Source organism: Lynx rufus, unplaced genomic scaffold, assembly GCF_022079265.1.
Source record: "Lynx rufus isolate CCGP_SWC_20201006 ecotype Redwood Valley unplaced genomic scaffold, mLynRuf1.p SCAF_24, whole genome shotgun sequence".
NCBI classification, from domain to species: domain Eukaryota; kingdom Metazoa; phylum Chordata; class Mammalia; order Carnivora; family Felidae; genus Lynx; species Lynx rufus.
In genome coordinates this window covers 12,428,024-12,442,845 of record NW_025814839.1, presented here as the reverse complement: position 1 = coordinate 12,442,845, position 14,822 = coordinate 12,428,024, and the positions used below count along the sequence as shown (strand labels likewise).

At 40.3% G+C, this 14,822-nt stretch overlaps 1 protein-coding gene across 2 annotated transcripts in view; it reads left to right on the top strand.

Annotated features, from left to right (window-relative positions):
* CORO1C (coronin 1C) overlaps positions 1–14,822 on the top strand; it is a 76,480-nt gene that overhangs the window by 13,713 nt on the left and 47,945 nt on the right. Inside the window, exon 2 of one of the 2 annotated variants that reach the window (XM_047088194.1) lies at positions 14,276–14,475. The exons of the other annotated variant lie outside the window; for it this stretch is intronic. Coding sequence (XP_046944150.1) covers positions 14,281–14,475 — 195 coding nt within the window. The 5' untranslated portion in view covers positions 14,276–14,280. The remainder of the gene's footprint in view (positions 1–14,275; positions 14,476–14,822) is intronic. 2 annotated transcript variants of the gene reach the window in all.

Below are 14,822 nucleotides of genomic sequence, written 5' to 3'. Positions count from 1 at the left end.
ATGTGTCCTCCTCCAGCAGATTGTGAGCTGCATGAGAGCTCGGGCCAGGCCTCCTTTCTTGCTCACCACCGCGTCTGCCGTGTCTGTCATGATGCCAAGCACATGACCAAAGCTCAATAAATATTTGTGGAATAAATGAATGATGAATGACTAGGACTAAAGACCTGCTCAGCATTCACAGTTGAGGGTACGCGTTGTACGTATACCCCTGTGAGTTGTAAAAACTAATTGAGTTCTCAGTGAATTGTGTGCCTTTTATTGGGGGCGTGTGGACTGGATCCCAGTGAAACAAGTGTTTCGTATTGACTTGTAGGCTTCAGGTTAAAATAGGACCATAGAATAATAACTTATTTTACTTGTCCATTTTATAGATGAAGAAACCAGCAACCGTAGGACCAGAAATGATTTAGTGGCTAAGTGACTGTGTCAGGATAAACTCGCATCTTGCATCTAAGCCACAGTTTTCCTACTCTACCTCACTGTTCCCTTGAAACATTCGTCAGGTGTGTATGTTTAGTCACAGCCCAGGGTATAGGGCATTAAAAAGAGAAGACTGAAATTCTTCAGTGGGAGGTGATTACTTTGTTTTTGACATTGGTAGTTTCTCCTGTGACTCTAGCCTTTTGAGGGTCTTCATAAAAATGCCTTTAAAAAACCCTCAAAAGATCTGGGAGTCCGGTAATTTCATTTCCTGGTACAAGTATATTGGCAAAGAATTATTAACATTTCATTCCAAGAGTAACACCATCTGACTAAGTGGTGGAAACAGACTTAGTGAGTTTGAACAGTCATACACAGTGTGCTTTTTAGCAGTTGTTAATAAGAGAAGTAGGTCATTGGTATAGAAAGACTATTTGGAAACACATTCATCATTAATTTTTAAGTGGGACTGCTGGGTCAGTCACATCTGTGAAAGTTCTGTAGTTGATACGAGGACTCTTGGGATTAATTTGCTCTTTGATGAGAAGAGGCAGAGTTCAGCTTCTGAGACTAGTCTCTTGGGGTGCAGCCCCTGAGTCGGGTCCACAGTGTTCTCTGGGCAGGTAGAGGCTCTGTGATGGAGATTTCTTACACAGTTCTTTTTCAAAGCTCCGGGGATGGGTAGAGGTGGTTGTGTTTCTGAAGATTTGGCGATAAGCAGCAAATTGGAAGAATGTGAGGGATAGTAAACATGTCATGCTTGCATATTATTGTAGGAAAAATCTGCTCTTATTCTGATAGTGCAATAAAAAAAAATATATTTCTGTCATTGAAGAGTGAGAGATGACCTCTAAAACCTCACAATCTCATGTTTTAGTAACTGTAAAATTTCTGTCATGTATGTCATTATTGTTATATTTTAAGCGAGTTATAGGCCCTGTTAGGGCATCTTTTAGTTGATAAAGGGTCTCTTTAATACAAATGTGAGAGAATTTGAAGATTTTCATATTTTTTGCATTTAGGATCTTTATATGTTGCTATTTTGCTGTTCATATGCTGATTTCTTTCTTTTTTTTATTTTTATTTTTTAATGTTTATTTACTTTTGAGAGAGACACAGAGTGTGAGTAGGGGAGGAGCAGAGAAAGAGGGAGACACAGAATCCGAAGCAGGCTCCAGGCTCCGAGCTGTCAGCACAGAGCCCCACGCGGGGCTTGAACTCATGAGCTGTGAGATCATGGCCTGAGCCGAAGTCGGACGCCCAACCGAATGAGCCACCCAGGAGCCCCCATATGCTGATTTCATTGCTTTTATTACATTTTGGCTTTAGGAGGTGTAGTTGACATAAAATCATAAGATATTTGAAATGTGTATTGTGGTGATTTGATTTATGTTCTGTAGCTCATTTCATATCTTGTCCGACTTCATTTTTAGCAGTCATTTTCATAGTTTCCCGTTCTAGTCCAAATCATCAGTGAGCCTTTAAGTCACCATCCGTTGTCCTCAGCTTTTCTCTATAACAAGTTCTTAAATTGGTACAAAATTGCAGGGGCGCCTGGGTGGCGCAGTCGGTTAAGCGTCCGACTTCAGCCAGGTCACGATCTCGCGGTCTGTGAGTTCGAGCCCCGCGTCGGGCTCTGGGCTGATGGCTCAGAGCCTGGAGCCTGTTTCCGATTCTGTGTCTCCCTCTCTCTCTGCCCCTCCCCCGTTCATGCTCTGTCTCTCTCTGTCCCAAAAATAAATAAATGTTGAAAAAAAAAAATTTAAATTGGTACAAAATTGCAAAATGTAAAAGTAAGAATTGTTTTCTTAGAAAGCTTTAAAAAAAAAAAAAAAAAGAAAGCTTTAAAAAATATAAACCGATTCGTTATTCCTCACCTTTCAGAAATTGTCCTTGATATATAGATTTCTGGCTTTTTATGCATGTCCTTTTGTGCTGTTCTCTTGGACAATTGAGTAGATAGTCCTCTGGCATTAAGCCTAAGGGTTTTCAGTCAGAAGTAAAGATTTGCCTCCTTTGGCATACTTAATGCTCTCTTTGGTTTCTCTGTATTTGGATGTGTACAGCCAGTTTCTATATTTTATAAAATGTGAGCAAAATGTAATTTCATATTTAAAAATTGCACAAACAGGCCTAGTGGAACCCTGAACTGCTGAGGCAACACCCCAGTGAGAGCACTGAGTGGCATTACAGGCTGACGTGGGAAAGCCAAATTGTATGTATGAGGGGGAGTTTATCATTGAAAAAGTATGAAAGTTCAGGGGACGGAAAGTTGAACTGCCCTGTACTTTGTGGTGCAAGGTCATTGTGTCTCTCCAGAAGTCTTTTATCTTTGGACAAGTCACATAATGTTTCCGCACTGAAAATGAAGGGCCTGGAATTGATGAGCTTTGGAGCCTTTTCCACTCCGGGCTTCTGTGAGGACTGAGCCTGGATGCTTCTTGGTGGATCTTGTGGGGTATTTTTTATTTATTTGTTTGTTTGTTTGTTTTGGTTGTTGTTGTTCCTGGAAACATTTAAAAAGTAAAATGATAATGGGTTATTGAATCAAAACAAAGTGCCTTTATAATTGATGCCTGATTACTTGGCATTTTGCGTATGACCTGGATGGATAACGATGATGGGATAGAACTATTTGGGAGGCTGTAATGAGGATGAATTTTCCTGCTTTGCTCTTACTGTTCTCCATGTCATGACAGATTGAACCAACATCAAGGCTGTTCCATGCTTGCAGTCAGTTGTCATAAATGGTCAGCAGTTTTTTTAGAAAAAAACCATTCTTTTCCAGCACCTCATTGTCATTAGTGGAGTCCAGATCTCTTTTAGCCATAGCTGCTGTGTGTGAGGTCTGTTGTGCTTTGTAAGAAATGTTGCATGTGGTCTTAGAATTTCTTCCTTGTTAAAACAGCTTCTATTAAAGGAGGCAAATTACATATATTTTTTTCTTGGAGTGTGTCACATATGAATCTGTTAATTAAGGGACTGGATGCAATGAAAATTATTTGTTGGATGAATTCGAATGTCACTGGTAGATTTTGTTTAAGAAAATTCAAAAGAGCTGAGCCATCTCCTATCCAGAATTGATGAATGTTGAATTTTTGTATTTAATCAGAGCACTTCCCATATTTGCTTTGGGTGTCTGCTCTCTTTAAATGTGTATTTTACGTAGGCTTACATATTCCATTTCCAGCTTCTTAAAAACAATTTTAACTGTTGGTATTGCCATTTAAATAGCTGGTTTTCAGACATTTGTTTCCTCATCCGCTCTCTCACTTGGCATTTTCTATTCAATAATGCATCCTATTTCTCCCACATTAAAAAGTGCCTGCCATAAAAGCAACAACTTAGAGAGAACATGTTCTTTCCCTGTTGGGACATTCTGGAGTCTTCCTGTGGTTGCTGCTGGCTAGGGAACATTTTGTGAGCCCTTGAGTAATTGATGCTCTGGAACAGTCTCAGCAAATGTGCTGGGCAGGATTTTGCTACTAGTAGGGGTTTTCCTGTATGTGTTCCTAGCAGGATGTGTTTCCTTTTATATGAACCGTAGAAATACATCTGCTGGAATCTTTAAACAGATAACTTCTCAATAAACAGGAAAATGTCAAAATTGTGGTCATTTTTTTATGAGATTGATGGAAGTAGACAGAGAATAGAGAAAACGTAGTAACATTTATTCAGGTGTTTTGAGTGTATTTTATTTGGTACCATTACAGTATAAACACCCTGTCTTGTCTACATTTTTTCCTCCTCACATCCAACACATTTCTTGTATGACCTATGAAATAAATTTTCTATGTATAACCTGGCAGCACCATAAGACTTCTTACACTCTCCTCGAGGTTGGGGATTATCAACTGACCGTAAGATCGAAGTTTTATTCTGAGAGTGATTTTTAGCAAACTTTCCTCTGACAACTTATCTGGGGTGCCTGGCTGGCTCATTTGGTAGAGCAAGTGACTCTTGGTCTTGGAATTGTGAGTTCACACCCCACATTGGATATAGAGATTACGTAAAAATAAAATCTTTAAAAAATAAAATAAGTCCTTAACCCATAGAGATAGACCTTATTTTTAACAGCTTGTTCTTGGTTAAGATGATCACCCAACATGTGAAGAAAATTTTAATTGTTTTTTTGTTTCCGTAGATGAACTGTTAGGTATTGTGAATGTCAGTAGTCAGCTTTTAGATTTTTATTTGAAGCGAAAACAGAAGTATATTATCTACTGTTTAGAAATCTTTGTGGAAATATAAATTTGTGCAGCCATTATGGAAAGAAAATGGAATGTAAATCTGTGCATCCATTACGGAGGTTCCTCAAAAAATTAAAAGTAGAATTATCTTATGGCCTGGCAATTCCACTCCTGGGTATTTATCCAAAGGAAATGAAATCTTTATCTTGAAAAGGTATATATGCACTCCCACGTTCACTGTAGCATTATTTACAATAGCCAAGATTTGGAAACAATCTAAGTGTGCAATCAACAGATGAATCGATAAAGAAAATGTGGTACGTGTGTATGTATTGCATACGTATAGATATAAATGTATATGTATGTATATAGAATACATATGTTAGAATATTATTCAGCCATAAAAAAGAAGGAAATTATACCATCTGTGGCAACATGGATGGATCTAGAGGGCATTATGCTAAGTGAAATAAGTCAGACAAAGACAAGTACTGCATGATATCACTTACGTTTTTTAAAAAAGCCAAAGCAGAACTCATAGAAACAGAACAGTGATTGCCAGAAGTGGGGGGAGTGAGGTGGATGAAATGTGTGAAGGCGATCAAAAGGTAACAGACTTTGTTCAGATACATAAGTCTTGGGGCTGTAATTTACAGCATGGCGACCACAGAAAAGGTAAAGAACTTTAAAAAAATAAATTTATTATGATAGTCTCTGGACAGTCAAGACCTAACTCTTAATCCTTTTTTCTGGCGTTCAGTATTATCTGGGGATTTGGGCAGAGGAGATGACTGCCCATGTTTCTAAAGTAGAGTTTCAGCTAAACCCCAGAGAGGACATTTCATAGTTGAGCCTATGCTCTCAGCCTGTTCTCACATTATCTTTCAAGGACCTCAGTTTTTTTTTTATAATGAAAACCATCTTAGGATAGTCCCAGTCTTATTAGAAATATGGGTAGAATGATAAACTTTCATATTATAAAGCCTTAGATAAGGTTTGTAATTTTACACTTGGTGGAAATTAAAAACCACGTTGCTTTTTCTCACATCTAAAGTCAATTTATTTTGAAATTTGTGAACAATTCTTTGATTTGCTTAATGAATGAGTTATTGCTACATCTTCTCCACTGCTGTGACAGTCCTACAATTGCAAAGAAAGAGCCCTACGCATTTTTAAGAATTTGTACTCGAGAGACCTAATGAACAGGTGACTTCTCCAGGGGCCAACTCTGACAAGACATTTAAAATTATACCTAGTATTTCTTCGGACTTTGTGTCTGTTGTATTAGTTCAGGATTTTTCATTTACTCTTTTTACTATAATTGAGCATTAGATTTCTTTTTTTTTTTTTTTAACGTTTTTTATCTATTTTTGGGACAGAGAGAGACAGAGCATGAACGGGGGAGGGGCAGAGAGAGAGGGAGACACAGAATCGGAAACAGGCTCCAGGCTCTGAGCCATCAGCCCAGAGCCTGACGCGGGGCTCGAACTCACGGACCGCGAGATCGTGACCTGGCTGAAGTCGGATGCTTAACCGACTGCGCCACCCAGGCGCCCCTAGATTTCTTTATAAAGTATCTTAGTATTGGGGGACACTTCAGTTCTATAATTTGGGACAAGATTATTTAATAAAAGAACTAAGATTGGATGATACATTTCAATGTGGAAATTTATGGCTGAGCACGTAAAAAAAAAAAAACGAGCAGTCAAACACTAATGCCATTTCATAATGCAAGCAGCTTCTCTTGAGAGGAGGGTTTGTCTATTTGAGATAGATCATATTTTTTCCTTTAAGGGGAAAATTGAAGTGTAGTAAATACCATGCTGAGGTAGGAGAACATAAATTTTGTGAAGGGTCCTTGATAACTGATGCTAGTTCTCTTATGTGAAAATTATACTCTTGGCCCATAATCAGTAGGGAATTGATTTGGATCTTTTCTCTTCAGGTAGAGAAACCTATTAGGGAGCTCTTAAATAATAATTGCTGACATTCATTGGATAGTGCTTACTATGCTTCAGATTCTGTACTAGGTACTTTGCAGACATTTTAAAAAACCGGTTTGTTGAAATATACTGTTGACCCTTGAACAACATGGAGGTTAGGGAAACTGACCCCCTGTGCAGTCAGAACTCACAGTAACTTTCGGGGCATCCAGGTGGCTCAGTCTGTTAAGCGTCCGACTCTTGATTTCAGCTCAGGTCATGATCTCACAGTTCGTGAGATCGAGCCCCGCATCGGGCTCTGTGAGCCTGCTTGGGATTCTCTCTTTCCCTTTCCCTCTACCCCTCCCCCACTCATATCTTCTCTCCCCCCCCCAATAAATAAACTTAAAAATCTGTACATGACTTTTGACTCCCCCAAAACTTTACTAACAGCCTACTGTTGACTGAGAGCTGTACCGATAACATACACAGCGGATTAGCACATATTTTGTATTACATGTATTATATACTGTATTCTTATAATAGAGTAAGCTAGAGAAAAGAAAGTGTTAAGAAAAATTTAAGGAAGAGAAAATACATTTACGGTCCGGTACAGTGTTTATTGAAAAACATCTGCAAGTGGACCTATGCAGTTTGAACCCATGTTGTTCAGGGGTCACCTGTAATTCACATACCATACAGTTCACCCATTTAGAGCATACAGCTCAATGGTTTTTAGTAAACATATTTACAAATATGTGCAACTATCACCACAGTCAATTTTAGAACATTTTCATCGCCTCAGAATGAAACCCTGTACTTGTTAACTGTAACCTTTTATTCTCCTGTTGTCAGCTCCCCCCCCCCCCATTCCCCAGCAACCACTGATTTACTTTCTATAGCTGTAAATTTGCCTATTCTGGACTTTCATGTGAATGGAATCATAATATGTAGACTTTTATGATTGGCCTTTTTTACTCAGCATAATATTTTCAAGGTTCATCCAAGTTGTAGCATGTATTACTACTTCATTCCTTTTTATTGCCAAATAATATTTCATTGTATGAGTATATCACATTTTGTTTTCCCATTCGTCTGATGGATATGCAACCAGTGGGTGGTTTCCACCCTTTGGCTGTTGTGAAATAAGCTGCTAAGAACATTCATGTACAAATATTTGTTTGAATACTTCTTTTTAATTCTTTGGGGTGTATTTCTAGGAGTGGATTTCTGGGTCATATGGTCACTGTTGAATCATTTCAAGAACTGCCAGACTGCTTTCCAGAACAACAGCACCATCTCATATTCCTGCTAGCAGGGTATGAGTGTTCTGACTTCTCTGCATCCTTGTCAACATCAACACTTCATCCTTGTCAAGTTATTCTCTGACTTTTTGATTCTAGCCATCTTAGTGGGCATGATGTGGTTTTGATTTACGTTTCCCCAGTGACTAATGATGTCCAGCATCTTTTCATGTGCTTATTGGACATTTGTGTACCTTCTTTGGAAAAATATCTATTCAAGTTATTTGCCCCCTTTTAAATTGGATTGTGTGTCTTACTGAATTGTAAGAATTCTTTATATATTCTAGATACAGAGGCCTTATCAGATACATGATTTGCAAAAATCTCCCATTCTGATGGGTTGTTTCTTTCCTTTCTTGATGGTATCTTTTGAAGCCAAAGGTTTTTAATTTTGATAAGATCCAGTTTATCTACTTTTTATTTTGTTGCTTGTACTTTTGGTGGTGTCATGTCTAAGAATCCCTTGTCAGATCCAAGGTCATGAAGATTTACTTCTATGTTTCTTTCTAAGAGTTTCATAGTTTTAATTCTCTTATGGGTTATATCTTTACCCATTTTGAGTTAGTTATTTTATATAGTGTGGGTTAGGGTCAGGCTTCTTTTGTATGTGGCTATCCAGTGGTCCCAGCACCTTTTGTTAAAAAGGCAGTTTTTCCCCCATTGAATGGTTTTGGCACTCGTTGAAAATCATTTGACCAAAGATGTATGAATGTATTTCTAGACTTTGAATTTTGTTCCATTGATCTGTATGTTCATCCTTGTCTTGATTTTCATTGCTTTGTAGTAAGTTTTGCAATAAAAAAATATCGATCTTCCTAATTTCATTCTTCTTTTTCAAGGTGGTTTTGTTTTTGGGGGGTTTCCTTTGCAGTTCCATATGAATTTTGGAATCTGTTTATTAACTTCTATGAAGTCAGCTAAGATTCTGAAAGGGATTGCTGTAAACTTGTAGATCAGCTTGGGGAGTATTGCTGTCTTTTTTTTTTTTTTTTTTTAAGGATGCTCCATACCCACTGTGGGGCTTGAAATAATGACCCTGAGATCCAGTGTCACATGCTCTACCAGTTGAGCCAGCCAGGTGCCCCGGAATATTGCTATCTTAATGTTAAGCCTTCTGATCCATCAGCACTGGATATCTTTCCATTTAATTGTGGTCTTCTTTAATTTCTTTCAGCAGTGTCTTCTTGTAGTTTTCAGTGTACAAGTCTTTCTTTCACCTTCTTGGTTGGGTTTATTCCCAAGTTTTGTATTCTTTCTGATACTACTGTGAATGGAATTGTGTTCTTAATTTCATTTTCAGATGGTTTATCAAGAGTTATATAGGGGTGCCTGGGTGGCTCAGTCGGTTAAGCGACCAACTTTGGCTCAAGTCATGATCTCGCGGTCTGTGAGTTCAAGCCCCGCGTCGGGCTCTGTGCTGACAGCTCAGAGCCTGGAGCCTGTTTCAGATTCTGTGTCTCCCTCTCTCTCTGACCCTCCCCCGTTCATGCTCTGTCTCTCTCTGTCTCAAAAATAAATAAACGTTAAAAAAAAATTAAAAAGAGTTATATAGAAATACAATTGATTTTTGTGTATTGATCTCTTATCCTGCAACCTTGCTGAACTTATTAATTTTCATAGTTTTTTAGTGGATTTCTTAGGGTTGTAAGATCATGTCATCTATGTTCAGAGATAGTTTGACTTCTTCCTTTTCAGTTTGAATGCCTTTTCTTTCTTTTTCTTGTCTAATTGCCCTGGCTAGAACCTGTAGCACATTGCTGAATAAAAATGGCAAGAGCAGACATCCTTATCTGCTTCTCGATCTTGGAGATCAAGAGAGAAAGCCTCTTTCATCATTGAGGATTGTGCTAGCTGTGGGGTTTCTGTTTTGTTTTAATCAGTTTGAGGAAGTTTCCTTGTATTCCTAGTTTCTTGAGTGTTTTTATCATGAAAGTGTTGGATTTTGTCAAGTACTTTATCTGCGTAAGATGATTGTACAAGTTTTGTTTTTATTCGATTGATATATGTTACCCTAATTGATTTTCAGATGTTGACCTGACTTTGCACTCCTGGGACAAGTCCCACTTGGTCATGGTGTATAATCCTTTTTATAGGTTGCTAGATTTGGTCTGCTAGTATTTTGGTGAGGATTTTTGTGTCTCTATTCATAAGACATATTGGTGTAGTTTTCTTGTGATGTCTTTGATTTTGGTATTAGAGTAATACCGGCCTCTTAAAATTAGTTTGGAAGTGTTTCCTCCTCTTCTGTTATTTGGAAGAATTTGTGAAGAATTGGTGTTAATTCTTTAGATGTTTGATAGGCTTTGGCGGTGAAATCATCTATCTGGACCTGGGTTTGTCAGATGTTGTTTTTAACTCTTACAAGTACCAATTCCTTCGTTGTATAGAAGAGGAAGCTGAAGCTCAGAAAGGCAAATTAAGTAATTTGTAATTTGCTAGTAAGTGGGAAAACTGGGATCTTAATCCAAATTACTTTATGTCAAGTTCTAGGATGATAACAATAGCTGACATTTATTGCATAATTAGTTAGGTGTCTCTAACCATACGAGGTGCTTTAACGTGTTAATCTTCTGCTACAATCCCAACACCAAGTGCTCATTTAGTAATAACTTCAGTTTTATGTATCTCATACCCATTTTCACATAGAGAATCTGACACCTAAGGAGATTCAGTGACTTGCCCTACTGAACCTGGGCCAGAAAGTAAATGGTACAGCTGTGCTTCTCACTCACAAGGCTGTCTGACTCTGGGGCCTGCCGTCGTAATTGCTTTCCTCTGTTGTGTGCAGCAAAAGCAGCTGTGCCACATGTGGACAGCTGAGCCCAGATCAGGTCCGACCTTGGATGTGAATGGGTGCACACTACCCTTCAAGTTCCACTTGAACGTGCGGGGCTCAGTCAGCACTGTGCCGTAAAGCGCGGTCTTTTCTCGCTGCTCTGCTATGTAGCCAGCGCTCTGCTCCGTTCTGACTTCATGTGGTTAGGATGAAAGTAAGTTGTCACTACGTGTAATACAGAAATGACTTTTAAGGGTATTTTAGTATGTCAGTCACCCAGCAGAGTCGCATAATATTTTTCAACGAGGACATCCAAAGCACTTTACGTGCTTATATAATATTCATATTGTTAGTGAGATTAGATGGTATCTAGCCTATTTGAGTAAAGACGAAAAATGGGTCTCTCTTTTTTAAGTTAAAGGCCTTGAGGAAGGCCTCAAACGTCCATTCACATTTCAAAGGAGGCACAAAAAGCTGACCTGATGCCTTGTGTGGGTGGCGGGGCTGGTTGAGTGGTGGAACTCACGGAGGGAGGTTAGATTTGGTCTCCTGCAGAGCAGAGTGGGTGGTGTCTGGGCCTGGGAGTCCCCGGAACAAGGGCTGGAGGCTCCACTCCACAGAACCAGGTTGTCGGTCGTACCGCTCACACCTGTGCTCACACCTGTGCTGGGCGTTGTCGTGTCCAGGGCCCGCAGCCTGGCTTCTGCCGAGGCTGGTGTGGGGCAGTCCCCTGGTAGTGCAGCGCTGGAGGAGGGTGTCTAGCTGCTCTCAATTTTAGACTTTCAGTCAACTTTTTCCACAGCCGTATCCCACATCCCTATCTTTAGAGGCGTACAAGTTTTCTTCTGAGTGCTCTGCGTTTTCACAGTGGGCCTTGGCGGGCATCGTTTTGGTGAGATTCTCCCGCTGAGGCACTCAGCTGAGTAGAGAACATTCATGCTTAAGTCCGTTACACATGCATGATAGCTTTCTGTCTTCCTAGATTTCACTGTCACATTTTTTTTTTTTAAGATTTTTTTTTTTTTTTTTTTTTTTTTAGGGGCTCCTGGGTGGCTCAGTGGGTTAAGTGTCTGACTGCTGATTTCAGCTCAGGTCATGGTCTCATGGTTCATGGGACTGAGCGCTGTGTCAGGCTCTGTGCTGACATCGTAGAGCCTGCTTGGGATTCTCTCTCTCTCTGCTCCTCCCCCCATACACATGCTCTCTCTCTCAAAATAAATAAATGAACGTTAAAAAAATAATTTTTAACGTTTATTTATTTTTCTGGCAGAAAGAGAGCACAAGCGGGGGAGGGGCAGAGAGAGAAGGAGACAGAATAGGAAGCAGGCTCCAGGCTCTGAGCTGTCAGCACAGAGCCCGACGTGGGGCTCGAACTCACAGATCACAAGATCATGACCTGAGCCGAAGTCGGACGCTTAACCGACTGAGCCCCCCAGGCGCCCTAAGATTTATTTTTTTTAAATCATCTCTATACCCACCACGGGGCTTGAATTTTCACAACCCTGAGATCAAGAGTCGCACGCTCCACCGAATGAGCCAGCCAGGTGCCTCCACGTTTGCTTTTTTGTAGGCTTTCCAGTGTCCTTTTTCTTGCCTTTGGTGTTTATACCTACTTTTATTCCTTTACAGCATTTTATTAGGATTTCAGGAAGGAGTGGAGATAAATGCAGTTTGTATTTCTTTTGTAAATTACCTCTTCATGTCCTTTGTAAATTTTCTGTTGGGGTTTTCATGTTCTGAATTTGTAAAAACTTTATATGTATATGAACGATACCTCTTTGACTTATGGTAACGGTACAGTCCTTTCTTTTCTGTAAACTTACTTTCGAAACACTTGCTGGAAGATAGTGGGGAAGATTCCAGCTTTTGCTAACTTATACAGATGGTTGTATAGGGAAGTGGATCCTGAGACCAGCTGGCTGTACCTTGACTTTTGTATGGATGTGATTTTCTTGTGGTTTTCACCACCTCATAGAAGCTGTCTTATCTATTCATGCTTGAGAACTACTCATACTGTTTCACAAATGACAGACTCTGGCCAAGTGGAAGCGAATAAGTTGCCATCTCCTCTACCAAATACTCTAAATATATGGTCCTGGTCGTCAGCTGGAAAGGTCTGACAACAGCTGGGCTGAGGAACACGGGTGCTCAGCTGCCTGCCAAGCGTTTGTTGCCTCAGCCCAGCCACATGCCCTAGGCTTGGAAAGAGTCCACTTTTGCACATGCCTTGGAAGGGTAGAAGGAGTCTCTGGCAAATATAAATGATCTCCCTCTGCATTTAGCAGTGGGCCCAGAGCCATGAGGAAGGGAGTCGTCAGAGGGAAGGAATTAGCAACAGCCCACCATGTGTCCCATTTGGCACGAGTGGACAGGTGTTAACCTTCCTCTGTGCATAGCAGTCAGGAGTACTGGTTTTCAGCTGACTTGTCAGGTTTGACCATGTTCCATTTCCTCTTATGTTTTCTCCAGGCTCCTTCTATCCTAGCCAATAGGAACAGAATGTCTTCTTGCATTAGCAAGACAGGAAAATTATATTGGGTGCAGTCTAGGAAACTTTGATCAGGTGAGGCCTGGTGATAAAGCAGCTTTCAGTGCACATGTCTCTGGGACACCTGATGGAATTTGGAGTCCCAAGTGACCCTTGAGGAAGCCCAGAAACACCAGCTCAGTGTCACTTCCCCTTTCCCAGGTCCCCTGGTTACTTGGGAAATGGCTGTGGTGAAATGGCTATGGTGAAATGACGTGAAAACCTAACCTGGTTTTGTTTCCCCTCCCTGAATTATTCTTTTCCTCTGACTCCTACTGCCATGATCGTCTCACATCTTTCTCAGGCCTGGTTTACTGCCTGTAGCTTCTCCTCGTCTGATATGCTACTGCCATCCTAAGTAGCACTTTCATTACACTACTTTATATTTAAATCTTTGCTTCTCTTTTCTAAGACCTGGCTTTTGACCCGTCTGCTGTGTTAGTCACAGTCCTGTTGGCACTTGGCACCAGGAGTTCTGTTGTAAGTTGCTCTGATTATTATTCCTACATTGGAAGGCTCTTGAAGACCAGGATGGTTGCTTACGTCTCTTGAATTTGCCACCACACATAGCTGGTCTTGTGGAAACACTCGTAAGCAGGCACGGTTCTCAGCGGAGTGCTGATGTCTGGGGAAAATGCTCAAAATCTGAAAAATTACCTTGGCAGACTGAGGAAAAAGCCACAGCGTCATAACTTTTGGAGGTTTTTCTTTAGCTTCAAATTCACCACGTAACTTCACTCTGGAGTTTCCTTTTCTATAAATGGGGAGGGTTGGAGTGAATTATCTTTCAATTCCCACCCAACCCTGAAAGGCTAATTTTCCTTCGTTCTTTGCCTTGATCTTTGTCCTGAAATTAAAACTGATGAGCTGTTTCTGGATCTTGAATTAGGAATTTTTCATTTCTTTGTAGTTCTTTCCCTGACGCATTTTGCAGTTTTCTCTGGGTATGTGCTGCTGAAGGAAATTCGTATTTGCCATTTGGCTACTTCTTAGGAGAGCAGACAAAATGCCGTATCATTCTGATTTCTTTCTTCCTTTCTTTTGTTCGCTTTTTTTTTTTCTCGGAGTTTCTCATTTGTAAAAATAAAGCTTTCAGGTAGGTGCATGATTTTAACATAATTTTTGCTCTTCTACAGACACAATGAGGCGAGTGGTACGACAGAGCAAGTTTCGGCATGTATTTGGACAAGCGGTGAAAAATGACCAGTGTTACGATGACATCCGGGTTTCTCGAGTGACCTGGGATAGTTCCTTTTGCGCTGTCAATCCCCGATTTGTTGCCATAATCATAGAAGCGAGTGGGGGCGGGGCGTTCCTTGTGCTCCCTCTGCACAAGGTAAGTAATCTGACTTTCCATTCTCTGAGACACCCTCTGGTAATCTCGATTTATTCTGTCATAGATTGACTTTGGGGATTGATAGTTCACTAAGACTTGTGTGCTTGCGGAGACCATTAGGCTCCGATGTAATTGACACTCAGTTCCACACACTTTACTGATCCCATCAGTTTTTTCTAACAGAGAATCATTAAACAGAATGGTGAACTCTGTTCTGGGTGTGGCTGCTGTGGATAAGAGATTATAATGATGCTGTGAGCATGGGCAGGCACAGGCATCTTATGGTTTTGTTAATAATCCTCTTCTCGCGGGAGTTTTTCTCAAAAGTGCAGTTTTTAAGAGGAGCA